Source organism: Drosophila subpulchrella, chromosome 3R (assembly GCF_014743375.2).
Source record: "Drosophila subpulchrella strain 33 F10 #4 breed RU33 chromosome 3R, RU_Dsub_v1.1 Primary Assembly, whole genome shotgun sequence".
Lineage (NCBI taxonomy): Eukaryota > Metazoa > Arthropoda > Insecta > Diptera > Drosophilidae > Drosophila > Drosophila subpulchrella.
The window spans coordinates 11,578,849-11,603,549 of record NC_050609.1 but is presented as its reverse complement, the minus strand read 5'-3'; the positions used below and the strand labels follow the sequence as shown (position 1 = coordinate 11,603,549).

Sequence of the window (24,701 nt, the reverse complement as noted above, 5' to 3'; positions counted from 1 at the left end):
GGGGGCGGCTATTGAAGCGGTTATTTTGCAGAACTTTAAATGGTTTGTCGGGAAAGAAACACGGACATGGTTAGTTCGACACGGCTAGTGTCCTGATCAAGAATATATATACTATGTAGAGTCGGTAACACTATCTCTTGTCCGGTAACCACCTGTTGCATACTTTCCGACGAATTTTAACTCTACGAGTAAGGGGTAAAACAAATTAAAATAAACATATGTAAATTTTATATAATTCTCATATATTTTAATAAGATTTCCAGATATGTTATTCTTGGATTTAGGACCAGATTTCTTATTTCTTCTTATTTTATTAATCGAAGCCCGATGTCATTATTACACATTACTTAGTATATCGCCAAAAATTATTCTTATGGTCATAAACGCATGATTCTTAAATTTCCGTGTGTTTCCCCGTTTTGACTCCACTTCTTTCTCCCCAAATACTCTCTCACACACGAAAAATAGCCTCCAAGTTCGCCGGTGGCTTTTGAGAAATCAGTATTAAGCCAGAGCTGCTCGCGTTCGGTGCTCGCGAGCTAAATTGCCTCCCTCCGACCCCAAACCCCCGACCAACAACCACTCCCAACAACTATCAATAAAACAAACAAACAAAGGAACTTTATATCCCGATACCGCCTGACACCGCCGCCAAGGAGCAAATTCTGGAGAAGATGAGCAGCAAGGTGACCTTCGCCTTCGACAGCAATCCCCTGGGGGTCTATCAAGCCGGTCAGCTAGTCTCTGGCACCGCCGAACTGGTTACGGAGCGTCCAAAAACCATTCGATGTAAGTCTAAGACATGCGGAAGAAGTCGCAGTATTCTAATAGACCGAGACCATGACGTCATGGGTCTCTATCTCCATCCCCATTCAAATTCAGATTCCCACACCATTCCCATCCACTTTCGTTGCGTAGTCGCGTCGTCATTAATATTGTTGGTGTATTGTTGTCCGATGCTTTTGTTATTGTTACCGGTAGATCTGTTGGAAGATATGTATGTATATAGTAAATTATATTATATATACATACAACACACATGTGGCCGCTTGGCTGGCTTCGAATATCTGAAAGAAAAACTAGTTTTGTTTTGAAATTGCGTCCACTGTTTTATTATTATTAGACATTTGATTCAGTTTACTGGTCAGCACATTCGAGCCGGTACCTTTGAGTTGTACTCTATAGGGTTACGTTTGGAGTGAATCAGAGGAAATTGAAGTCGGACATAGATTTATACAAATCCCATTAGCAAGAAAAGTTTACATGAAACACAAACAAATCTCCATTAGTTGAAAAATATGGCAATACAAATTAAACACTTTTCCATACATAAACAATTTTTATACTTTTGAACTTCATCGGAACATATCACCCTATCAAAAAAAATTTACTTGAATCACAATTTAAAATCTATTAGTTCATAAAAATGATTTATACAGGGCTTAGACCAAACCTTTTTAAGCGTATATAAAAGTCGTAAATGATCAGACTTTAAAGTTTGCGGTGAACTTAATTAGGTAGCATTAATTCTTTGTTAAGCTTATGATTAAGTTATTCTCGGAATTATTGTTAGTCAATTAACAAAATGCTTTTGTGAGCGAAGCCATTTCCAATACAATACTGCCTACATCCGAAAACACAAAGGCCCAAAGGTCAAATGCAATTAAACTAAATGCATAATTGAATTACATACCCGGCAGTACAGATAATTTAAACCAATTGCAGCGATCTTTATAACCATTAATGGATACGGGGAGACGCGATGGCAGGAGAGCGAGGAGCGGGTGGGCGATGATGGGAAGACGACCAAGTCACTGGTGACCCACACCACCACCGAGGTGTACTACAGCACTGACCAGCAGGTTTACGGACAGGCGGGCGGATCCCAGCTGGAACTGCCCACCGGAAAGTACGTCTTCCCCTTCCGGACAACCATTCCACCCAATGCACCCACTTCCTTCAATGGGGAACATGGTCAGATCAAGCATGAGGTCACCCTGACCATTGATCGCGCCGTGCGATACAACAATACCTTTAAGCAGTGCTTCTCGGTGATCCTGCCACACGATCTAAATAAGCGGCAGGAGTATAAGGTGGGTAACCGAGGTCTCTTGGGAATCCTAATAAAGCTATGATTCTTTTAGGAACCCATGCAACGCCTGGAGTCCAAAAGCTTCTGGTGGGGTTCCATTTTCGGTGCCCATAAGCCCATGATCATGGACGTTAGCACTTCTTATTCAGCCTATGTGCCCGGTCAGAAGATCCACTTCCATTTGGTTCTCGACAACCAGTCGGATGTCCAATGTATGGATGTGAAGGTACGTCTGCTCAAGAACGTCTCGTATCGAGCAAATTCTTCAGGAGCGAAGGAGCAGCTGAAAGTTACCGAATCTCGAGTGGCGGACAAACATTGCGGTGAGGTGCTGAAACACAACAAGGCCAAATTCGATGAGTTCCTCGTGGTGCCGCCGACCACTCCATCGACGCAGAGCGAAAAGGATCCCATTCGAGTTAGCTATACGCTGCGCTTTATCGCCAAGACTTTCAAGCTCCACGGTGGTGGGGACTTGGTAATGGACTTTCCACTAACCATAGGCACAGTGCCGCTTTTGGGAAGTGCTGATGACAAGGGACCAGGACAGGAAAAGCCACAGCCAAGTGGAACATCTCATCCAGGTGGGTTTCACCTAAAGCAGAAGAAAATAGAGAGTATTATTAAAGGGGTATTTTTCTCGTCTAGGATCACCCAACTTCCAGGAAGACGTAAGTGAAGAGCAGTTTGAATCCAACACCTTTAAACCAAGATATCCCGTCTACCCCTTCGATGGAAAGCCGGGAACTAATGGTTCCAATGGAGCAGCCAACTTCCCCAGTCTTTATCCCAAGGCGGAGGATGCAGTGCCTCCTGCTCCTGTTAAAATTACGAATCCGAATCCGAATCCTGTGTCACCAGCCGCACAAAAATCGCCACCATATCCAACCAATGCACCTGCTGCTGCTCCTCCTGGAGGTAATTTCGAGGTGCTTGGCTTCAGCATACCACCTGACTATAAGCCCACGCCTAGTGCTCCAGCCGATGCTCCCACAGGCGGCATTGGGTGGAAATAGGGACCACTAATTAACCTTTTTTGTATTATACTTTTTAAGCCATTTTTAAATAAACACGAAAGCGCGCCCAAGTGGCAACGCCACGCTCGTGACAGCTACATTTATATCGATAGATGTATATTTTAAAAATAGCCAGATTTTGCTTTTTTAACGGTCTATTAGTTAGTTTTAAAAATTTTAAAAGAAAATTATTTATTTAAGAACATACAGACATTTGAGCATATCAATATGGTTCCAGGGATAAGATTTATTATAATAAAAATAAAGTTTTGTGATTATTAAAAAGGATTTCAACAAGTTTTTTGGTAAGATACAATTACCTGTGGCTAACACAACTAACTAACAACTAAATCTATAATTGACCAAGTTCAATAATGGTATAATCAATGATTATATATGGGGTGTCGTAAAAAAATACAAAAACTAAAAATTGTAGAAACTCTTACGTGCATCAAAATAAGTTGAAACTGTTTTTGGTTGGCAGAGATATCTTTGACTCACCAGGTTAAAACCACTTTTATAACTCTAACTCTAAAATCGGAGTCAGCTATTTTATAGCTATAGTCGTTAGCTCATTCCGATTACCGATTGACATCACCATTTGGAAAGCTCATCTCCAGCGGCTCGAACAGCTGACTACGTGCACTTGGCGACGTAACTTGATTTGTTTTGTTGTTGTTGTTTCGGAGTGAAGCAGAGCGGCTTGGTTTGATTTTGGGAAAACCAGTTTGTGGTTTGTGGAAGTGGAAGCGGCCAACTTGGAACGCCGCACAACTGCAACGGCATCTCGGCGTCAGCGATATTACAAAGCTGGCGAAAAGAAAGTTTTGACGCAATCCACGGGCCGCTGCCTGTAATGAAGAAGCGTCGCCGCCGCAGTAACTGCTGCACTCTGCCCGCGAACGGACGCATCTGCTCCAGGTGAGGACTCACCTCTGCCCACTCTGCACCCAGGCATTCATCACCAGCCAGCATCCCAATCTCAAGCGTATTCCCCCTTGTCTTTGTCTCTTTATCTCGCCAGCAGCATCGGAATTTTGGAACTGGACAACGAACATCGAACAACAAAAGCGGGAAAAAGTGAAATCGCTGATAAACCCGAATACCCTCCAAACGACTATTGTCAATCAATGAATGGCCGTTTGAACCTGGAGTCTACCTTGAATGCTCTGCGAATTGGCGCGCAGCTGGGCATAGCAGACATAATAGTGAAGTAATCGCAAAGACATCATCCCCACGCTCCGTTGAGCATGACACTTGTAAGTCCCATCCTCCAAAATCCCTCCCACTATTTCCCAATTCCTGTCTACGCATTTTTACACATCAATTTGGCCATCGAGTTGATGAATGTGTAAACAATTCGGAGTTTGCGCCCGGCCGCACCTGTAAAACGCTTTGAATGAAAGCTACAGGCGGGCTTCACTAAGTGGGACAGCCCAAATTTAAAAGATAATATTAGAACCACCAAGAAATATAGTTCAGTATGTTCTACAAAAGATAACAATTTACTGTTCCCAGCATCCTAATTTCCCATCCTTATATTGACCTCTAAAAAGACAAGCGCATTAATTTCACAAGCAGAATCATCTCATTATTTTTGTTTCATCATCAAATTTATTCTCCTAAATATAGCAATCTTTAAAACATATTGTTGGGTGCTCTTAAGATTGAAACTCCCACTTCCAACAAGTTCCAACATTTCACACCTCTTTCTTTAAGATAAAAAACCCATTAATTCGATGATTAATCTACATCTCATAAATAACCAATTAGGTGGACAGACTATAACCTACCTCTTTAATAAGATACTTGTTAACTATATCTGAAATTGAAATTCCAAGTTATTGGTTGCTGCTATTGAATTCCGACTGTAATAACGCTGTCTCCGCCTGCCTGGGTTTCTTTATTTTACAGAAATGCCATTGAAGAGTTGGCAGTCGTAGCAATAAAAGTGAAATCCGCACGAGCAAACATACGCACACGAAAAGCGAAACCAAAGCAGCTCCGACGCAGACATGGCGGTAACCACAGGAACTACCAGTGAGGCAACCAAAACCACAACCACAGCTCCCGTCCCGCTAAGAAAGCACAGTACGCGGGAGCAGCTTCATCAAATGCTGGCCGGTGGCCTGTCTGCGGCCATCACTCGGTCCACCTGCCAACCCCTGGACGTGCTCAAGATACGCTTTCAGCTGCAGGTGGAGCCGCTAGGCAAGAGCCGTGCAAAGGAGGGAGCGGGAGCTCTTACCTCCAAGTACACATCCATTGGCCAGGCGGTGAAGACAATCTATCGGGAGGAGGGACTTCTGGCCTTCTGGAAAGGTCACAATCCCGCCCAGGTGCTCAGCATCATGTATGGCATTTGCCAGTTCTGGACATACGAGCAGCTGAGCCTGAGAGCCAAACAGACCAGTTACCTGTCGGATCATCAGCATCTATCGAATTTCTTGTGTGGAGCTGCAGCCGGCGGAGCTGCGGTGATTATATCCACGCCCCTGGACGTGATCCGCACTCGACTGATTGCCCAGGACACTAGTAAGGGATACCGGAACGCCACGAGGGCGGTGTCGGCGATTGTTCGGCATGAGGGTCCACGGGGTATGTACCGCGGCCTGTCCTCCGCTCTGCTGCAAATAACGCCGCTGATGGGCACCAACTTCATGGCCTACCGCCTGTTCAGCGACTGGGCTTGCGCCTTCCTGGAGGTCAGCGATCGCAGCCAACTGCCCACGTGGACGCTGCTGGGACTGGGCGCCTCCTCGGGCATGCTCTCCAAGACCATCGTGTACCCCTTCGATCTGATTAAGAAGCGGTTGCAGATCCAGGGCTTCGAGTCGAACCGCCAGACCTTCGGACAGACGCTGCAGTGCCACGGAGTCTGGGACTGCGTGCGGCTGACCGTGCGCCAGGAGGGCGTAAGGGGCTTGTACAAGGGCGTGGCCCCCACACTCCTTAAGTCAAGCATGACGACGGCCCTGTACTTCAGCATTTACGATAAGCTCAAGCAGGTGCGCTTCTAGGTCGTGCTCGGAGTCGGAGTCGGGGTTAATGACAGCTCAAATCCATTGTGGCACTTTGGTGTCTGTGCGCCCATACAGAATCTACATCGTATTTTGTACTTTTATATATATTTACCGCACCGCGTAAATAATAATAAGATTTAGGCTAACTGTTGATTAGTTTTCGGTTATGCGTACGGGGTTCTGTTTATCTTAGACCAATCGACTTGGTCAGCGCTTTATTACACACAAGAATAATTTGCGCACCTGTTAAGTTATCTATATACTAGTAGTATACGTTAGTTTGTAGTTTATTATCCGAGCAAAAGCGTCTGGTTTTTTAACCACGCTCAAATCTTTATTTATGATTATCTTTTGGTAAATTTCCAATATAAACGACTGGGCTGGCAGTTCCATTTGTTGCCCAATTATTTTTATTACACTTAAATATTCAGGGAATTTAATAAAACTTGACTACATCACAGAGTTTACTAAGTTTGTTCAAATTAGTTAGTTCTTTAAGATATAATTCGAAAAAATATTTGGAGTTCTATAACTTTTGTATTGAATCTTGGAGGGTTGAAAAATGGTAAATTTTTTCTTTTTCATATTGTCTTAATCAAAAAGTCACCAAAAAATTAATTTAAAAATGTTATCACTACATATGTTAAATTCGAAACGTAAACAATGTTAAGTAAAGCTCACTTCTTAGAGCTTTTTCTGTTGTGAAATTTACCGGGTATCGTATCATCAGTGTATAAAAAGAATTGTATGTTTTGGAACAACTAGATAGTCACCTGATACCAAGCCTTGGGAAAATGGTTCTGGTAAAGACAGTTTTAACCGACAACAACTCCATTCGATGGCTGTTGTGGATACCGGAAATGGATAGGATATCACCGCCGGAGAAGTTTACGTTTGATGGGCCACAGGTGGTGGCGTTTCACTTTGTTAAAAACCGACACGGAGACGATCTTAACAAATGGGTTAAGCTGCTTGATGAGCTGGCACAGGAGTACGCTGGCCGGATTTTGTTTGGCCTACGGGATATTTCCAGCATCGGGGAGTTTAATTCAAACCTTAATCCAGATGACTTTGGTACCTATCGTAAGGGATTGCCTCCACGGATCTACGGCAAGGATTGCGAGGGACGAGTCTACGATATGCACAAGCTGGTCAGCGCCAAGTATCTGAGGGAGTTTTGCGATCAGCTGCTGGAGGATCAGCTCTTTCGCGCCGTAGTTCTGGGCCCCACTCCCTCGCAGGATTCCAGTCCGAGGAACTACTTTGAACTGCGGGAGGAGAGCAGCAGCGATATGCTGGTGATGCTCTATGATCCTGCCTGCTACTACTGGCCCTTCCAGAAGAGGAAGCTGCACAAACTGGTCCGTCTGCTTTCCAGCGAGGATCTGCCCATTGTAATCGTGGACAAGGCTAGCAACTACCTGGGCGTGGGCTTCACCCGCTGGCTGCAGATGGTCAATTGCCATGGCTCCACCATCTTCTGCTCGCCACGTCGCGATGGCTGGGAAATTAAGTTGTCAGTGCGACATGAGAGCACACGTGGCTATCTGCGATACATTGCCCGGAACAGGCAACCGGAACTGATTGACTTCGATGCCGATGGAGAGCAAAGAGCTCCAGAGGAGTCCCTCGAGTACATCAAATATTTGTTTTAGATCTCAGCGCTCAATTATGGTGAGTGGGAGATATTGTAACCCATTAGTATTATATCAGAATCTGGCTTTGGTACCTATCAGCTACTCTTTTAAAAAAGTGGTTCTTATCGGTATTACTATTTTCCGTTTCCAACACACCTAAAATCCGATACTGGGTTTACAACTAACCCACTTATAAATGTAAATGATGGGTTATATACTAAATTTTTCTCATATAAATTAAACATTATTCTAAAGCCAACAAAGCTAACTTTTAAAAATAGAACCTGTCGATAACGTACAAAGCTCAGAAACGTTCGAAGACCCCCAAAATGTATCACCAGAAGTGTCCAACTCAAGACGCACAGTTCGGTTTAAAGATAAGAGTGTATATTTAGAACTTGACTTTGTTGTTGGCATCTCTCGGCTGGACATGGATCATGACCTTGATAGCGCCGCCTGTGCCGCGGCGGGAGGTCTCAAACGCCTGGGCCGTCTCACATATGTCGTAGTGGTGCGTGACTAGGCGCTTCACGTTCACCTTGCCCGAAGCCACCAAAGCCAAAGCGGCAGCATAGCTGAGAATTGGGAGTAATCAGCAGATGTCTTGACCCCTGAGCCCGACTGATAACTTACTCATTGCAGTAGCGGAAGACGCCACGGATGTCGATCTCGCGGGCTAGGGCGTTGATCAGCGGCAGCTTGACCTCTGGAGCTCCCATGCCCACGACCACCACCACTCCGCCGGATCGAGTGGCCTAAAAGGAAAGGTGTTACCTAAAAGTTAACCAGCGGGAATGATCCACTTACAAAGATGGCCAGGCGGGCACTGCTCTCCGCTCCACAGCAATCGATGGACTTGTCCGGAACCTCGCTCATCGTCTGGTGAACCACCTTGACGGTCTCCTCAGCGGACTGATCCCGCTGCAGGAGCAGCGTGTGCGTGGCTCCCAGCTCCTTGGCCACATCCAAACGCTGTTGCACCAAATCGGTGATGAGGATCTCTGAAGCACCCATTGCTTGGGCAGCCTAAGTGGGAAACAAAATGGGTAAGTGGGTTAAATATTCTTAAACCCTTAAAATATTTATTGCTTCTCTTACCAGCAGGGTAACCAAACCAATTGGACCAGCTCCCAGGATGAGCACCCTGGAGCCCAGACCAACACCGGCGCGACGACAGGCATGCACTCCCACGGACAGGGGTTCCAGGAGCGCTCCCTCTTCCATGCTGACGTGGTCCGGCAGCTTGAAGCAGAAGTCGGCGGCGTGTTTGTAGTACCTCGTCAGGTTGCCATCGTAGGGGGGCGTGGCACAGAAGACCATTCCCGGGCAAAGGTTGTACTGACCCAGCTTGCAATGGTCGCAGTAGCGGCAGGGAACTCCCGGCTCGATGGCCACACGATCGCCAACCTTCAAGGTGGTCACCTTCTTGCCCAGCTTGGCCACCACTCCAGCGGCTTCGTGGCCAATGATCATTGGCTTGGTCAGCACAAAGTCGCCGATGCGTCCGTGGGCCAGATAGTGTACGTCCGAACCGCAGATGCCGACACTATCCATCGCCAGGAGAACCTCTAAGGAATTGAATCGGTATTATATTGGTATACTATCAGAATTAATTTTATACATAACATTTCTTTTGCATACGAATTACTTAACTTAGTTGTAAAACAAAGGATGTAATATAAACCAATACTGCTTAATGGAAATCCCTTACAGTCCAATCCACTCTACTTATCAATATTTATGATGAATTTATAATTTGTGTTATCAATAGGCTTCAGTTGCCACAAATTGGATATATTATCTACATATTTATTATGGTTATGTTCCCTGTGTCACCTGATACCAGAAGCAATCAGTGGAGATCTCTTTTTGATCGAAAATCAATAGATAATAGTTTTTTAAAATCAATAAAACCCTTACTTATAAGTATGTATTATTTAAATAATTTTTAATTTCTGTAACTGATATTATTATCCCTCAGTCTCTCTATACCTTTTTAAATTTGTTAATTTTTTAAAACTATTTTTGTAATGTAAAAATCGCTTACCATCGTCGGCGATTTCCGGAATCGGGCGTTGCTCCTGCAGGAAGTCAATTAATAGTTGCCAAACAATCGCATAGTTTATTTCCTGGCTTTACTCACCAATCGCAGGTCCTCGATTCCGTGGAGAACCGCTGTTAAATTATCTGTCGCCATAATATCCGCAGTATTTCTTTTTATCACTTTCCGCACAACGTCCGTTTGCTTCGAAAGCCGATTTAGAACTGAATTCAGTATCCGACATGTTTGATATGCTACGCTGGCAAGTCAATTTTTTACACATATATAGAAGGTATATATTTAAATTTGCCTATTTGTGCGTGTGTTTGTTTGCTCGACCGGAATACAGTTAAAATAGGTTATATAGACTGTGATCTTTAAAAGTTAAGCACGTTTAATATTTCATTTTATTCCCGCACCTTAGATATACGCCGAAATATCGCAGTTCGTATCACTTTTGGGTAAGTTTGTTATAGTAATCATTAGGAAAGTCGAGCCCCTTTTAGTTTATTTTATTTACTCCCGCCTGTATTTTGTTGATGTTCTCTCACTTACTTCGAAAAACCCGAGAACAGCTGTTTTGTATTTACCCCTCGATGGTTGACGGTTGTTTACTTATTTTGTGGGGGCGTCTTGCCGGCAAAAATAAAAGAACTGAAAAGCTCCCTCTCTCCCCATTATTCTCCTCCCTCTCTGAGACTTTTTTCTTACATACACTCGGAATATTTTTTATAATTTTGAAATATTATTTTTTCGATTTTTTAGAAAATATGACAACTTCTTGTCTTCAGGTTATGTAAAAATAGTTTTAAAATTACAAAATTGCCGTCCTTATCTTAAGAAAGATTATAAACCTTGAAAACGTATGAAAATTCAGATGGTGAAACCAACTCTAAGTTCAACATAAGGACTATGTAACTTCCTATAAAGTTCTATTTTTACCATGTTTATAAGATGCCGAGCTGAGAAACATATCAATTTGGAAAATTAAAATATTGCGTTCAATTTTGTTAACTCTTAACGTAAAAAGAAAAGCAACAATTTTCTATTTCCGGTTCCTTCAACTTAAAAAGCAAATTCCTTTTTTTATTTCAATCCCAAATATAATTTTTACAAGTGTACACATACTTGGGCGCAAAACCGTAACGTTATCACTTGATTTATAAGTATGCGCTGCTAAAGTTAATTGAAAAAGAAATATGTGCAAATATGTATGCAAATTAAATAATAGGTAGCAGTTCGCATTTGAGAACGCAATAACAATATCAGGTTTGTTTGTGTTTGCTATATAGTTTTATTGGCTTTATTTCTCTGGCTAATATATTCATTTCAATAAGTGTTTGATATTCGGGTTCTTAACATATAGAATTTCTATTTTAAAAACGTTTGCTTATATAGGTATGTGTATATACGTAGGTGTGGCTTTGCTGCGGTTTTTATTGACGTAGAAATAAAAAATGTTTGCTTAAAACTAAGAAAAAGTTTCCATCACGTCAACTGCGCATTTAAGTTGGCTGCTTTTATTTGGTTTTAGTTCACTTTGAAGATAAATGCATAATCTGTAAATGCTATATGTTTCATATACGGTTTCAAAATTTGGCTTTGAGTTAGAAAGGAAAGCAAAGTTTCAAGTTGCAGGCTAGTGCCCAACTACAACAGTTAACTATTTTATTTAATAACCCTGCAAAATGTCATCCATTATATGGGATGAATTGGACTTTATAAGGTGTAAGCAATTTGTCAACTCAGAGATAGCAAATAAATTATTTCTAAAATTGCGGGATTTCATAGTTTGGTTTGTAATGGGGATTACCCCAAAGTATTGTTCAGACAAAAAATTAATTTTCTACAATTATTGAGCAATTTGTTAACTGACATTTGCAAGGTTATATTAGTTTCGGGCCTCCGAACTCCCAAGATGTTTTCCTTGTGTATTTAGACGCTGTGCGAGTGTTAGATCTTTAGTAACTTAATGCTAGGCTCTCTAGGGTTTGGATTATGTTGGGTCTTCGATATCTATATAGTGTATTTCCGTTCTCTAAAGCTGCAATTGCAGACATACGATTATGTCAATGTGAAAGGAACAAATTTGGCCAAAGGAAACTTAATGTGTCGATCTTACTTCTGCTGCTGCTTCACTGCGAATGTAATTACGTTTTTTTTTTATATCACACTTATGGTCGAAACGAAATTGGGGCCCGGACATCCCATACCCTACATCCTACATGGAAAGTTCCTGGCGCGGCTTGTTGATGTGCAGCCGCTGGGGGTCCTGCGGCGCCACACATATGTCGGTGAGGATGACCACCTCGTAGGGACTGCAGTCGGGCATCCGCAGAAATCCGCACAGCCAACCATAGAATCCCTTCTCGATGTCCGTAATGTCGTTCACCCAGCTGCTGTATTGCAGACTCAGTTGCCGCACTCCCGAGTAGATGCCCAGCCCAAAGGTGCACAGCAAGATGGCCAGGGGATACGCCACGAACAGCAGCGGCGTCACCAGAATCTTGTGCAGGTACGTCCTCTCCTCGCAGTAATAGTTGAACATGTTGTACCAGGTGAGCGTGCCAATGTAGAAGGAGTACACCGCCGAGATGACGGTGACGAACGGCAGGCAGAACAGCGAGATGAGCAGGATGTGGAGGCCAGTGCCACAGCTGCAGGTGCAGCACAGGTTGCCGCCTTTCTGGGAATCGCTGGCCATTGCATGGGCATTCAGCTGCTCCAGCTCCTCGCGACTAATGTTGATCTGGAGGTCCACGGACTGGCCCTTCTTGCGGCCTCGCTTAATGGTGCCCGTCATGGTCAGGTAGTTGCCGCCCTCTTTGCGTGCCTGATAGCCCCGCTCCAGACTCTGGTCATAGTTGTTCAGGACACTCGTCTCCCCCGACTCAAGATCCTCGTAGTTGGTTATCTCCGGCGAGGTGCGCTGATTGCGACCCTGACCGGGCAGATCGGACGTCCGGATGTTGACCCGCTTCTTGGAGGACGACCGGTTGCTCAGGCAGTCCTGCGACTTGCTCAACTTGGCGTCCAGACTGCTCTCCGAATAGCAGCAGCTGCTGGGCGTCACTGTGCTGCTCTCGTGCCGCTGCGAAGTGGACTTGGTGCCCTGCGATATGGACTCGAAGTTCTGCAGCTCGTTGAGATTGCCATTTGATCGGCCCGACTTCTGGCTGTGCTGCGTCGAGCTGGCCGAGTGGGTGCTGGCCAGTGTGTCATGGGCACTGGGAACTCCTAGTTCTCCAGGGAGCTGTGGAAGCGGTTGCTTGTTTTTGATAATCAACTTGGACTTGCGGAGCTCCTCCTCGAGTCCCGGATTGGAGGGCGACAGCTTGGGACGATTTTGCTGGGGTAAAAAAAAGGAATTATGAAATATACAAATAACCTCTAGATCGGTGAATCAACAGTAAACGAATCCTTTAGTCCTAGTAGGTTTTTTATGCCTTATTGATTCAAATTTTGTATGTTTCTGCTTAAGTTTAGTATATGACATAGAGTATATCCATATTTAGTTGCTATATTCAAGCTTCAAAAACGGGGATCTCAAGAATTCGCGTTTTAAAACTTGATAGATGAATGAAAAGTCTGACTTAATTAGGTTAACTTGGGCTTGGTCGATTTAAATATAAAAAAAAGGATAGTTCAGTGTTGATTCATTCTGGACTTCCTTTAAATCCATTATTTTACCTGCACACTGACGATGTGGTCCACATAGTTCTGCTTCTTGGCCTCCGACTTGGTTTGTTGACGTTTCCGGGGCGGAATAAAAACAGGGCGTTCCTTGCTGCCCGTGCTGGTGTCGACGACCAAACCGCTTGACCCCTTGCCCACCATTTTCCGGCTTTTCTTTAAAAGTCTTGGCACATATAACTCATCACTTTCCTTTAAAAAACACTCATTTTTTCGTCCTCTGTGACGTTACTTAACGCCCAGTAATGCAAAAAATGCACTTCCGGCCTTTGTAGCTTCGCGGCTGTGTTGTTATTGATTTTTCCTGGCTGGCTGGCACGTCCTTGTGCCGATTTTGCGTTCATTGGCGTTTTTTGGGGTCTGCTGTTGTTGCATTTTGGGTTGGGCGGCAATGTTTACAAAAACTTGGCGCCTGCGCAGGCGTTTACTTAAAGTTAAAAATGCATTTGTTTCAGTCGCGGCAACAGCTCGTTTCACCAACACAAGGTTTTATATTTGATAAATGCTTTTTTCGTCAATTTATAAAGGGTTTTCCGTGTTTTGTAAAACTTATATATATTTAGATCCTATAACGGTTTTAGGAATAACAGTCTATTTTCGCGAAAACAGCTGACTTGTGCAAAGTGAAGTTGGCTGCGCTTGTGTGTCAAGTGTGACCAAAATTATATCAAGATCCTTTGAAATAAGCCAGTTGCTAGCAAAGGGCTTTATTTACAATTTTATTTATCTAAATCAGTGGTCGGCACACACATACATCACAAGTTTGAGTGTAAAAACACGAAGATGTCGCGCGGCGCGCTGAAGCCTGAGGTTTCTCTGCTTTGCACTGAGAACCGCTGTCGCAGCAGCAAAAAAGCGCGCCGAAGCTGAGAAAAAAACGACCCGAAGACCCATGCCGAAGTCACACGAACATCTACGTTATACGTGGGCGAGCAGCGGATGGGCAGAACAATTCCCTATGCTCACTTAATAGGCCGCTGCCGACCGCTGATCTAAATTCTAAATTAATTGAATTTAAATTATTTGTATCCGCCGTATAAACGGTAAAAGGTGTTCCTGTTCCGGGTGTGCTTTTTGGGGTATTTCATCGATCGATACCTGGTCACACTGCAACCACCCGGCTTTTCCCGCCTCCTCTTCATTATCGCCATTTCCATTCTCCCATTCGCCATTTCGCCACTTGGAATCTTTCCACACTAGAAAAATGTCTGCTACCGAGGGCAAGGTGAGTGCAGCAGTGGGAATATTAATGAGCAGAAACACTCCCCGGATATCAAATCAAACCCCCAGGTTATCACATGCAAGGCTGCCGTGGCGTGGGAGGCCAAAAAGCCGCTGGTCATCGAGGACATCGAGGTGGCACCACCCAAGGCACATGAGGTACATATATACATTTATAGGTGGAAAAGTCCACTCCAGATAAGGACAGAGATGATAAGGTTCGATTACCCAATTTCCCCAAAAGGTTCGCATCAAGATCACTGCCACTGGAGTCTGCCACACGGATGCCTTCACCCTGAGCGGTGCCGATCCGGAGGGCCTGTTCCCCGTGGTCCTGGGCCACGAAGGCGCCGGCATCGTGGAGAGCGTCGGCGAGGGAGTGACTAAGTTCAAGGCCGGCGACCATGTCATTGCCCTCTACATTCCGCAGTGCGACGAGTGCAAATTCTGCAAGAGCGGCAAGACGAATCTCTGCCAGAAGATCCGACTGACCCAGGGCGCTGGCGTCATGCCCGAGGGCACCTCCCGTCTCAGCTGCAAGGGCCAGCAGCTGTTCCACTTTATGGGCACATCCACGTTTGCCGAGTACACCGTGGTGGCCGACATTTCGCTGACCAAGATCAACGAGAAGGCGCCGCTGGAAAAGGTGTGCCTGCTCGGCTGCGGCATCTCTACGGGCTATGGAGCAGCTCTAAACACAGCCAAGGTGGAACCTGGCAGTAACTGTGCCGTTTGGGGCTTGGGAGCCGTTGGCTTGGCCGTGGGCCTGGGCTGCAAAAAGGCCGGCGCCGGCAAGATCTACGGCATTGACATCAATCCCGACAAGTTCGAGTTGGCCAAGAAGTTTGGGTTCACCGACTTTGTGAATCCCAAAGATGTGGCCGACAAAGGAGCCATCCAAAACTACCTAATCGACCTGACCGATGGCGGATTCGATTACACCTTCGAGTGCATTGGTAATGTGAACACCATGCGCTCCGCCTTGGAGGCCACCCACAAAGGCTGGGGCACCTCGGTGGTGATTGGAGTGGCCGGCGCAGGCCAGGAGATCTCCACCCGACCCTTCCAGTTGGTCGTGGGTCGCGTTTGGAAGGGCTCCGCCTTCGGAGGCTGGCGCTCCGTTTCGGATGTGCCCAAACTGGTGGAGGACTACCTGAAGAAGGACCTGCTGGTGGACGAGTTCATCACCCACGAGATGCCACTTTCCAAGATCAACGAGGCATTCGATCTGATGCACAAGGGCGAGAGCATTCGCTCCATCATCAAGTACTGAAGATGAGAATGTAATCCGAGATGATTGTTTTATTTGCACTTTTTGTACCAGCTGGCAATTGCTTGCGATTGCGTAGAATAATAAACACCCAGTGTATATGTAATACTATCTCTATAGGGGGTCGGATTCGGATTTCTCTCTTGTATGTTTAGCCCGTCTAATTGCTCTGCTTTGCTTATCTGCCCCACTAAGGCCATCGGGCTCAAAGTTCGACAACTTTTAATTTTTCAAGATTGCGACTACCAAATACGTAGCATTTCGCAACTCTGGTCAATATTGATAAAGCCAACTGATGACCCAAAGCCGGACATCCTCCACAAAACAGCCGTGACGTGTTAGTTAGAACAACTCAAGTTTTCACTAACTAATTAGAGCTATAAGTTAGGCCAACAAAAATATTTTCACACTGCTGTTTTTGATTTTTGCCCCCCCATTTTGGAACCAAATAAAAAGTCTTGGTTACACGTATAGAATGTCTGTATTTGAATTCGCACTACAACAAGGTTTGCAGACAAACTCGCGCGCAGATACTTAAAAATGCTAATAAGTCTAGTATGTTGTTGTGGCTAACAAACGGGCATGCAGTTTTGGTTTCGTCGTTAAATATAAATTTCATTTTAAATGCATATTCTTACGGAACTCGCTAGCTTATATACAAGTGTCTTTTAATTATTACGATATTGCATATATATATACGAGTAAAAGTTTGGATTTGTTCGACTTTACTTGTGACTAAGAATTACGCTGCCGTTAAAAACATTCAGAGCTGCAATTTACGAATACATTCGAGTATAAATATGTTACCTAAGTGTAGACGAGTATAATACGATTGTAAGACTGTTATTTGGGGACACTAGAAATTGAATCGATCAAAAACACAAGAGATGGTATACAGGGAGCTATGGGTTATTCTAGGAGTGGGGTTCGGTTTCAAACTATTTGAGCACGGACAGGACCAAAAAAGTGCGCCTCACATCCGCGAATTGTAGTACGGGTCGTCCTCGCAGGGCGGATATCCGTAAAGGTACGGATGGTGGCATTGCACTCACGACCAGCGCGACTTCTGCAGGTCGATCTGTCCCTCCAGGGTCTTGGCCAAGTAAATGACGAACAGCTGCAGCAGGGCTATGCCCAGTGCCACGCCGGCAATCACATACAAGTTGCGTTCCACCCAAACGCGCACGATCTCGATGCAGCCGCTGGTCCAGATGCGCTTGCTGGCGGCCGCCACCGAGTGCTCCTGCACGCCATATCCACACATGATGTTCACCAGGCCGGAGCTGATGTCGGTGGCATTGATGCAGCAGCTGTAGGGCACTCCGCACTTCTCCACCGACGGCGAGGAGCAGTTGAAGTACTCGTTCTTGCCTGTGTAAAAGTGAAAGGGAGATTAGAGAACAAGGAAATCGTATTCTTTTTAACGAAATCTTATTGACCAAGAAAATATTTTGGAAACGTTTGAATGGTCTACAACTTTATTACTCTGTTTCCATGATTGGAATCTTCTGAGACTCTATATTCTACTACTCACTCCAATCCTGGTAGCCGGCGTTGCTCAAACCGCAGCACTTGAACTCCTGCTGGGCAAAGTCGATGAAGTTCTGCAGGTCGGAGTCATCGCGATAAGAATGGATGATCTTATCGGTGAACTGGTACTCGAGAAACGAGTTCATGTACTGCGGGAACACGAAGCAGATGATGGCCAGCGTCATCTCGAGGATGAAGAAGAGGAGCAGGCACATGGAGTACAGCTTCAGCAGCCAGGTGTTCTCGCGCAGTGCGCCCAAGCAGCCGGCGAAGCTGACCGTGAAGACGATGACTCCGGCGATGATCATGACCAGCGAGATGTTGAAGATCACATCGTAGACGTTTTCCAGTCGCAGCCAGCCATTGCCGTCCTTCAGTTTGTCCATGAAGGCGTAGACGCCGATGGCCAGGAGCAGGCCGCCAAAGAGCCAGAAGAGGAAGTTCAGCAGGAAGATCATGTACTTGACGCAGGAGGAAACATAGCTGAAGTGGTGCGGGTAGGAGGAGATGCGGGGGTGCATGTAGTTGCCCCCCTGGTGGTATCTGTGATTGCTCATGGCTTTGGCTCTTCGCAAATCGCCGTTTTCAGTCGAGTATTTGGCTGAGTAATACTTTTCCTGGCCTTTTTGTTCTTGTTTCCTCCCCCACGAAGACTTTTTGTTGACGCCCTCTTTGCGTTTGGACTTTTCCGCGGCCTGCCCGGGTGTCTAGCACATGTTACCAAAGGCTGGTCAACTTAGCTCTCCAAATCTGGTCCTTCCCCGAAGGTGCTTTCACTTTTTTCCACCCCTATCTTTATTTTCAATGCTGATAAGTAATTTTTTTATGGAGCCACAAAAAATAACAAAGTGCCCAGCGTTGCCAGACTGGCGTTAGAACTTTGCAGTGGTTGGCAATGCGAAGAGTCAGCTGGCCCCGAGTGTGACCACACTGTAGAGACCAGAAAATCCACAGCTTTCATTTGGCAACGCGGGCAGCCAGGTGTTTGATTTTTCGCGTGCAGCTGTTTCCCAAGCAGCTTTTTTGTATTAGTTTTTAATTTTCCACCGCTGCGTAACATTGCGACGCACGCTTTGGCTTGGCGCATCATAAACAAAAGGCCAAAAATAGAAGCGAAGCAGCACCATTTCAGGCGCTATACACCAGGTGAGAAGTTTTCCAGGCGGCGGTTTATCTATATATAAAAAAAACCAAGGACGCACCATTTTAGTGTGGGAAAATGAGTGTTTTTTTTTGTTGCTTTTGCCTTTGCTCTGGTGACATTGAAGTAGATTTGCGAGCGAATTTTCCCTTAATTCGCAGTGACTTTCTCTCCAAGGCGCTTTCTCCCCGTACTGCAAATCACAAGCACAAAACAAACCGAACGAAAATAGAACGGAAAAATAGGAAAACTGAGAAATAAAAGACGGAAGTGGCAAGCGCGCATTGCATAAATATTAGTTTGCGTGGGCGCGCAGTAGACAAAACATTGACTTTCCACCGCTTTTCCTCGCATTTTCCTCTTGTTGATTAAATAACCAGACAAGTGCCAAGTGCAGTTGTCAACCGAAATTAGCCAAAAAATGTTTGCACTTTCTCGCCACGCACTGCGTCGCACTCGAGTTTTCGCAATTAATCGCTTTTTTGCAGGTAAGAAAATCGCTTTAAAATACCTTTGGGTGTGTCGAACTATTCTAGAAAAATCAACAAACACTCTGTGCTTTCATCGATTCGGCCATTTCCTAATTTTAGACACAATTTCTAGTTCGCATTTGCATTCTTTATGAACGCAATTTCCCCCACTATTTTCAGCCTCTGCTCGAAATTAATTCATTGTCTTCAATTGCCCGCGACACACTTGGCTGATTTTTCTATTGTTGCACTCGGAAAACCCCAAAATAAAAGGTGACTACCCCGCCTCTTTCTCCTGCCCCTCCCCCCCTGAACCCCCTTTCGATTTGGTTTTTCCTTCGTCTGTTTGCTTTGGGCGCCACTTCACTTGATTGCCGGCGGCCAGCATAAAATAAAAACTATTTTCGGCCCAATGCGTTTCTCCACTCCATTTGATGGCCGCACTTAACAAATCTGTTTACACCTCCGCTAATTAGCAGCAATGTTTGTATACAAATTCGACGGCTGCACAACTCCGATTTTTGGTGCACTCTATAGAGAGGGTATTACGAATCGTAGGGGGCCTGGTATTTAAAGCTCTCGAAATTTGTTCGGATAAACTTACATGTTTTTCCTTTATTCCACACTATTATACTCACATATTTGCCAGAATTTTAAAATCTAAACATTCCAAGTTTTGAAATTCTAAATATCCCAATTTTAAGACTATTTATGGAAATTTCTAGAAATGTTCGAGAAACAAGCTGCACCCTGTAAATACCATTTATTTAAGTATCTTGTGAAATTATTTTTGTACCTTACAATGGCTTTTTAAGTAATAAATATACAAGAACGGTAAGTTTTTTGGTATCCTAGGTAAGATCTCATACATTTGTATTCCAAAAATCTGTTCCTTTGTATGGTATACAAAGTTAGAATGCAATCCAGTTTCTTCTGTTTATCAAGTTGATAAAGCCAAGCTATTTCCATCTCGTTTATGGCTTATTTAACAAAACAAGATGAGTTTGGGTTTTGAGAAAGTTCTTCCCGCAACTCATTGCTGATAGACCCAATCACCTGTTTCTTATCGAAGGTGTGCACCAACCAAGCAAGTTAAGATTACCGACGGTTTAGTTGAAAGTCCCTCTGATAAGTAAGAGATTAACGCGGGAAATCTTACAGAAGCTTGGCGACCAGAAATCTACCCCACAACAATTACTCAGTTTCCATTACCCAACTGGTGGTGAAATGAAAAGCACACATAACTCGACCGCAAACTAAATACCAAAGTATTGAATTTCAGATTCACGTCAAGACAGCGACAATCCGGCAAAGAAGTATTCCGGGCAAACGACGATGGACAACAAGAGCGAGAAGGTTACGGTGAACAAGGAGGAGCTGCGCAAGCGCCTGACCCCGATGCAGTATCAGGTTACCCAGGAGGCGGGCACCGAGCGTCCCTTCACAGGTTACTTATAGTTATTATAAACCTTTTGTACTGATTTTGTTGCTCAATGTTTGTCAGTTTACATTCAAATATTTAACTTGTCAGGGCGAAAACTGCTTTTAAATCTGCAAACTTCTAATGTATCACCCAACTTACCAAAAATCTCATGTTATCATAAAAATAGCTTCTTAAAAAATATGTTATGTTGCTCAAAGATGAACTAGTCCTTAAAAAAGATGCAAATATGCTTCGCTCGATAGTAAATCTCTTTAACCCCATTGTTTATAATTCTTAAAGCTTACGATTTAGTTTCATATATTTATACCTTAATTACTGAACCTAATAACATTTGTAATCCTCGCAGGTTGCTACAACAAGCACTACGAGAAGGGCGTGTACCAGTGCATCGTGTGCCACCAGGATCTGTTTAGCTCGGACACCAAATACGACTCGGGATGCGGATGGCCGGCCTTCAACGACGTCCTCGACAAGGGCAAGGTCACCCTGCACCGCGACGCCAGCATACCAGGTGCGTACCGCCCGCGCGGCCCACTTCCCGGCCAGCTAGCCACTATATGGCCTAGACATTGTTCGGCACTCTTAGCTGTTTTTATTGCAAACCGTTTTGAGTTCTGTTTTTATTTGAGTTGCCGTTTCGTTGCCGCACCCAAAAGTTGAGAATGAATTTTGCGTTGAGCCTAGGAGACTATAAAACCTAGACATGAGGAAAACATAGTTATCATGTGTAAATAAGAGCGGTCAGAAAACTAAACAAGTAGTATTTAGATATAACAAAATATTTACTACGTTTATACAAAAGCTTTATAATAGAGGAATGGTGCAAATAAGTGCATTACAAATTGTTTTGTATACATCCAAAAACATCTAGAACTATACAAAATAGTTATATCATCTGATCTCAAAATGATTGGCTTTAAACTGAGTTTAATATAATTTTTTAAACCGAAGTTTCTTAAAGTAAAAATTTTAAATCTCGACTAATTATTGTAATTTATAAACCGTAGCTGTATAAACGTAGTAATTTGTAAAAAAGAAAAGCAGAAGATATTGTCAAAAAAAACCCCATTCCTAATCTGTGCCGTTTGTGTTGCCTTGCTTTTATGTTATGTTTTGGCTTTTATTGTGTTGACCTTGAACTCGTCCATAAACTGTTCCATTGACCAGAGTTCACTGTAGTTGTGCCGTTGGCCTTGCCGTTGTTGTTTTACTGTCTAGTCTTGTGGCGGTGATTGTGACTTGTGAGTGTTCCTGCTGCCGTTGCAGCACCTGAATGTGCAACTGAGCGAGAAGAAGCGACTAAAATTAATTCCTAACCGAGTATTGTGTTCTCTTATCCCCCTCTTCTATCCCGCCTGACTTTCTCGAAATTTCTTTCTTTCTTAAAAAAAAAAAAACAATTACACAAAAAAACCACACATTCCGACTCTACCCAAAAATCACCTCCGAGTATCACTTTTAAACCGATTAAACCAACAGTAGTCATTTCGAAAACGCTAGGCATGGTGCGCACCGAGGTGCGCTGCTCCCGGTGCTCCGCCCACATGGGCCACGTCTTCGATGATGGACCGCCGCCCAAGCACCGCCGCTTCTGCATCAACTCCGCGTCCATTGATTTCGTGAGGAGCGCGGCGCCATCGAAGGCCGATCCCCCGACGGCCTCGTCCAAGAAATAATGAACGATCTGTCTGCGAACCGCGAGGAATATTACACCCGGAGGAGTCCCCCATACATATATAAACCTGGAAGATCTCTATAGTCCTCTAAAGAGCTTCATGCCTCACAAAAAGATATTTAGCTATTTTATATAGGAGTTTATTATGCAAAAATGTTTAACAAAACACAAAGCTTGTACACGAGAACGATGTTTGGAAATGTATTACGGAACGAGGAGTGAGAGATTAGTGTTGTAGATCAGTCCAGGATCCCATTTTTCTATCTTTTCTATCACCGTTTCATCTAAGTCTACTCTATTTCGGTTTCAAACTGTTATATTATACTAATGGAAGCTGAATTTTTTAAAATTGTATGCAAGTTTTGTAAACGGAACAGGGGAATCTATTATTCCTTGATTTGGTTTCGCTTCTTTTTGGTTTACTATCATATTTCAAAATCTACTTCTCCGAAAAAATCTCTTTCTTTTGCATTCCCATTGTAATGTTAGGAACTTATTGTTCGTTAATAAAAAAAATTAACATATTTCGTAGGAGTTTACATGTTAATAAGAAATTAAGTTTGCGCAAGGCTAAAAATAAAGTTGAAGGATCAGACTAGGGTTCCTTTTTTATATGGTTTATCTATCTATATTTCGGTTGTACCATTTTCACCCCTCTTTTGTTTTAAAGTCCACAACATAAAATGGAAAACATATGAGCTTTTTTCACATTCCCATTTCGATCATTATTCAAGGTCGGTTGGCATTATTTTTGGGCCAGGGCCATTATGTGTATGTCAGTATGTGTGTAGTGCTTTATTTATAAATATTTCCGCATATGTATTTTATTTGCTGGTGTAATTTGGTTATTTTTATGATTTTGTATTTACCTTTAAGTTTTTTGCTTCTTACTCATGCCCAATGATTTTTTGAATAACATAAATCGAATACTGTAACACTAACATTATATCCATAAACTTTTTAGAGTGTCTCAAGCAAACCGAATAATGTGAATTTTCGTATATTTTCTATTTCTCTTTTTTTAACTCGCTTCCGAAACAAAAAAAAACAACTAAATGTACAACGCCTGTAAACGTTATTTGGGGGTTTGTTTTGCTAACAACAAAAACACGACACTTACCAACTCATTGCTGAAATTGTAACACTCAAAAACACGACACATCGAATGCTTAATTAACCCAAACAAAATCTGTACGCCAAATCACTCGGAAATCCATCTGTATTACGGATTTGCCATTTATTTTCACCCATTTTATGTGATTTCCCTTCTTGCATATTTATCAACTGCCGCCGTCCATTGTTATTTATCGCTCTCTCTGCTGCACCTCCTCCTACGCCCTGTTCTTCGCCTCTCTGATTTGCACTTCCATTTCTTTTTTACCGTTATTTCTTCGATCTGTCTCTGTTTTTCTCTCTGCTTTTCATTTATCATCCATTTTGCAATCAATTTTCTATTTCTGTTGATTTGTTTACAACGAAAACTTTGAATTAACCTTGCAAAACGATCCGAAAAAAAATTGAAAATATTGTAAAAAAAAAAAAAAAAAATTGTGAAACAAATGCGCTACAAAAAAAAAAAACAACAACCAAAACGTATCCAATTAATCCCACAAAATGGCAAAATACAAACTAAATAGGGGGCAATATTTTACTACTAATCGCACATCCAGAACGCATACGCACCGAGGTCCGCTGCGCCCGCTGCAACGCCCACATGGGTCACGTCTTCGAGGATGGTCCGAAACCGACCCGCAAGCGCTACTGCATCAACTCCGCCTCCATTGAGTTCGTGACCGCGGATCCCGCCACCTCCAGTCCGCCCGTGGCCACGCCCACCGCGGCGCCCATTGCCCAGCAGTGAGGAGAGTGTGGGTGAAACCCCCCACCACCCTCCGTTCCCAAGGTCAATCATCAACCATCCATCGGAAAAGCGGTAGAGCCCAGCCTCAATGTCTCGTTGCTGTTAAGAATTTTTCTACGTGTACTTTCTAACTTTCCGCAAGTGTGGCCAATTTTAGCTCTTAGTCAGTCAATCGCCCCCCCCTCAAAATTCTACGTGAGCCCCTCTGTTTGTGTAAATAGCTAATGTTTGCCTCTCAATTTGTTTGTTAACTCATACAAAACCGAAATCCGAATACTCTGTAACACATTCAACACATTACTAATTTTAAACTGAGCGCGCTAAATAAACGTGTGTTTTTTTACAATAAAGTGTTATTTCTTATCTCACTAGTGGTGATAAGGGGGTTGCTATATTCAAGTAAAACTGCTTATGGAGTGGAAAACAAGTCCATATTGTACAAAAAATAGTTAAAACATTTCTTTTTTTTTATGTTTTAAATTAAATGAGCTTTTAAAAAAATATTTTTTAAGTTATTACAAGATTTCTACTTTCGCCACTAATATTTTGGTCATGGCTGTTAGTGATAAGCGAACAGCTGAGCCGCG

The 24,701-nt window shown here is 43.6% G+C and overlaps 8 protein-coding genes across 13 annotated transcripts; 5 read left to right on the top strand and 3 right to left on the bottom strand.

Moving 5' to 3' along the window:
- Positions 1-500: 500 nt before the first annotated feature.
- On the top strand, positions 501-3,237 carry LOC119553524 (arrestin domain-containing protein 1). Its single transcript, XM_037863950.1, has 4 exons — positions 501-789; positions 1,726-2,093; positions 2,145-2,676; positions 2,741-3,237. Exons 1-4 carry the CDS (start codon positions 675-677, stop codon positions 3,106-3,108), a joined length of 1,383 nt encoding a protein of 460 aa, XP_037719878.1. The 5' UTR covers positions 501-674; the 3' UTR covers positions 3,109-3,237.
- A 499-nt stretch (positions 3,238-3,736) lies between these two features.
- Positions 3,737-6,660, top strand: LOC119545786 (mitochondrial thiamine pyrophosphate carrier). Of its 2 annotated transcripts, none has more exons than XM_037851662.1 (3): positions 3,737-4,029; positions 4,136-4,367; positions 5,023-6,660. In XM_037851662.1, the coding sequence occupies exon 3, from the start codon at positions 5,124-5,126 to the stop codon at positions 6,126-6,128; it is 1,005 nt and encodes a 334-aa protein (XP_037707590.1). In that variant the 5' UTR covers positions 3,737-4,029; positions 4,136-4,367; positions 5,023-5,123; the 3' UTR covers positions 6,129-6,660. The 2 variants fall into 2 exon arrangements, with proteins under 2 accessions (XP_037707590.1, XP_037707598.1); XM_037851670.1 differs by having other exon boundaries at positions 4,133-4,367.
- Positions 6,661-6,792: 132 nt separating this feature from the next.
- LOC119545798 lies at positions 6,793-8,152 on the top strand. The gene is made up of 2 exons (XM_037851682.1): positions 6,793-7,805; positions 8,050-8,152. The coding sequence occupies exon 1, from the start codon at positions 6,926-6,928 to the stop codon at positions 7,784-7,786; it is 861 nt and encodes a 286-aa protein (XP_037707610.1). The 5' UTR covers positions 6,793-6,925; the 3' UTR covers positions 7,787-7,805; positions 8,050-8,152.
- On the bottom strand, positions 8,134-10,013 carry LOC119545779 (sorbitol dehydrogenase). The gene is made up of 6 exons (XM_037851649.1): positions 9,912-10,013; positions 9,816-9,849; positions 8,867-9,336; positions 8,576-8,794; positions 8,402-8,523; positions 8,134-8,343 (listed from the first exon to the last, which is right to left on the bottom strand). Exons 1-6 carry the CDS (start codon positions 9,963-9,965, stop codon positions 8,160-8,162), a joined length of 1,083 nt encoding a protein of 360 aa, XP_037707577.1. The 5' UTR covers positions 9,966-10,013; the 3' UTR covers positions 8,134-8,159.
- Positions 10,014-11,547: 1,534 nt separating this feature from the next.
- On the bottom strand, positions 11,548-14,130 carry LOC119545776. The gene is made up of 2 exons (XM_037851635.1): positions 13,500-14,130; positions 11,548-13,158 (listed from the first exon to the last, which is right to left on the bottom strand). The coding sequence occupies exons 1-2, from the start codon at positions 13,644-13,646 to the stop codon at positions 12,031-12,033; spliced, it is 1,275 nt and encodes a 424-aa protein (XP_037707563.1). The 5' UTR covers positions 13,647-14,130; the 3' UTR covers positions 11,548-12,030.
- Positions 14,131-14,579: 449 nt separating this feature from the next.
- Positions 14,580-16,099, top strand: LOC119545769 (alcohol dehydrogenase class-3). The gene is made up of 3 exons (XM_037851621.1): positions 14,580-14,727; positions 14,793-14,882; positions 14,968-16,099. Exons 1-3 carry the CDS (start codon positions 14,707-14,709, stop codon positions 15,994-15,996), a joined length of 1,140 nt encoding a protein of 379 aa, XP_037707549.1. The 5' UTR covers positions 14,580-14,706; the 3' UTR covers positions 15,997-16,099.
- A 356-nt stretch (positions 16,100-16,455) lies between these two features.
- Positions 16,456-18,404, bottom strand: LOC119563051 (tetraspanin-33). Its single transcript, XM_037876259.1, has 2 exons — positions 17,528-18,404; positions 16,456-17,364 (listed from the first exon to the last, which is right to left on the bottom strand). Exons 1-2 carry the CDS (start codon positions 18,078-18,080, stop codon positions 17,042-17,044), a joined length of 876 nt encoding a protein of 291 aa, XP_037732187.1. The 5' UTR covers positions 18,081-18,404; the 3' UTR covers positions 16,456-17,041.
- A 108-nt stretch (positions 18,405-18,512) lies between these two features.
- Positions 18,513-24,464, top strand: LOC119563054 (methionine-R-sulfoxide reductase B1). Of its 5 annotated transcripts, none has more exons than XM_037876267.1 (4): positions 18,513-18,669; positions 20,417-20,581; positions 20,925-21,089; positions 23,891-24,464. In XM_037876267.1, exons 2-4 carry the CDS (start codon positions 20,470-20,472, stop codon positions 24,112-24,114), a joined length of 501 nt encoding a protein of 166 aa, XP_037732195.1. In that variant the 5' UTR covers positions 18,513-18,669; positions 20,417-20,469; the 3' UTR covers positions 24,115-24,464. The 5 variants fall into 5 exon arrangements, with proteins under 5 accessions (XP_037732195.1, XP_037732192.1, XP_037732194.1 ...); XM_037876264.1 differs by lacking the exons at positions 18,513-18,669; positions 23,891-24,464 and adding exons at positions 18,943-19,152; positions 22,058-23,802; XM_037876266.1 differs by lacking the exons at positions 18,513-18,669; positions 23,891-24,464 and adding exons at positions 18,954-19,152; positions 22,079-23,802.
- Positions 24,465-24,701: the final 237 nt, after the last annotated feature.

Excerpts from the sequence above, each read along its gene's own strand:
- LOC119545798 (XM_037851682.1), top strand. The coding sequence starts at position 6,926 with ATGGTTCTGGTAAAGACAGTTTTAACCGACAACAACTCCATTCGATGG.
- LOC119545776 (XM_037851635.1), bottom strand. The coding sequence starts at position 13,646 with ATGGTGGGCAAGGGGTCAAGCGGTTTGGTCGTCGACACCAGCACGGGC. Across the intron at positions 13,159-13,499 it reads ACCACATCGTCAGTGTGCAG|CAAAATCGTCCCAAGCTGTC; the intron begins GTAAAATAATGG and ends TTTTTACCCCAG.
- LOC119545786 (XM_037851662.1), top strand. The coding sequence starts at position 5,124 with ATGGCGGTAACCACAGGAACTACCAGTGAGGCAACCAAAACCACAACC.
- LOC119545769 (XM_037851621.1), top strand. The coding sequence starts at position 14,707 with ATGTCTGCTACCGAGGGCAAG. Across the intron at positions 14,728-14,792 it reads TGTCTGCTACCGAGGGCAAG|GTTATCACATGCAAGGCTGC; the intron begins GTGAGTGCAGCA and ends TCAAACCCCCAG. Across the intron at positions 14,883-14,967 it reads CACCACCCAAGGCACATGAG|GTTCGCATCAAGATCACTGC; the intron begins GTACATATATAC and ends TTTCCCCAAAAG.
- LOC119563054 (XM_037876262.1), top strand. The coding sequence starts at position 19,086 with ATGTTTGCACTTTCTCGCCACGCACTGCGTCGCACTCGAGTTTTCGCA. Across the intron at positions 19,153-20,416 it reads AATTAATCGCTTTTTTGCAG|ATTCACGTCAAGACAGCGAC; the intron begins GTAAGAAAATCG and ends ATTGAATTTCAG. Across the intron at positions 21,090-23,890 it reads CCGCGACGCCAGCATACCAG|GGGGCAATATTTTACTACTA; the intron begins GTGCGTACCGCC and ends CAAACTAAATAG.
- LOC119563051 (XM_037876259.1), bottom strand. The coding sequence starts at position 18,080 with ATGAGCAATCACAGATACCACCAGGGGGGCAACTACATGCACCCCCGC. Across the intron at positions 17,365-17,527 it reads CGCCGGCTACCAGGATTGGA|GCAAGAACGAGTACTTCAAC; the intron begins GTGAGTAGTAGA and ends ACTTTTACACAG.
- LOC119545779 (XM_037851649.1), bottom strand. The coding sequence starts at position 9,965 with ATGGCGACAGATAATTTAACAGCGGTTCTCCACGGAATCGAGGACCTG. Across the intron at positions 9,850-9,911 it reads GAATCGAGGACCTGCGATTG|GAGCAACGCCCGATTCCGGA; the intron begins GTGAGTAAAGCC and ends GACTTCCTGCAG. Across the intron at positions 8,795-8,866 it reads TTGGTTTGGTTACCCTGCTG|GCTGCCCAAGCAATGGGTGC; the intron begins GTAAGAGAAGCA and ends TTTCCCACTTAG.
- LOC119553524 (XM_037863950.1), top strand. The coding sequence starts at position 675 with ATGAGCAGCAAGGTGACCTTCGCCTTCGACAGCAATCCCCTGGGGGTC. Across the intron at positions 2,094-2,144 it reads ATAAGCGGCAGGAGTATAAG|GAACCCATGCAACGCCTGGA; the intron begins GTGGGTAACCGA and ends TGATTCTTTTAG. Across the intron at positions 2,677-2,740 it reads AAGTGGAACATCTCATCCAG|GATCACCCAACTTCCAGGAA; the intron begins GTGGGTTTCACC and ends TTTCTCGTCTAG.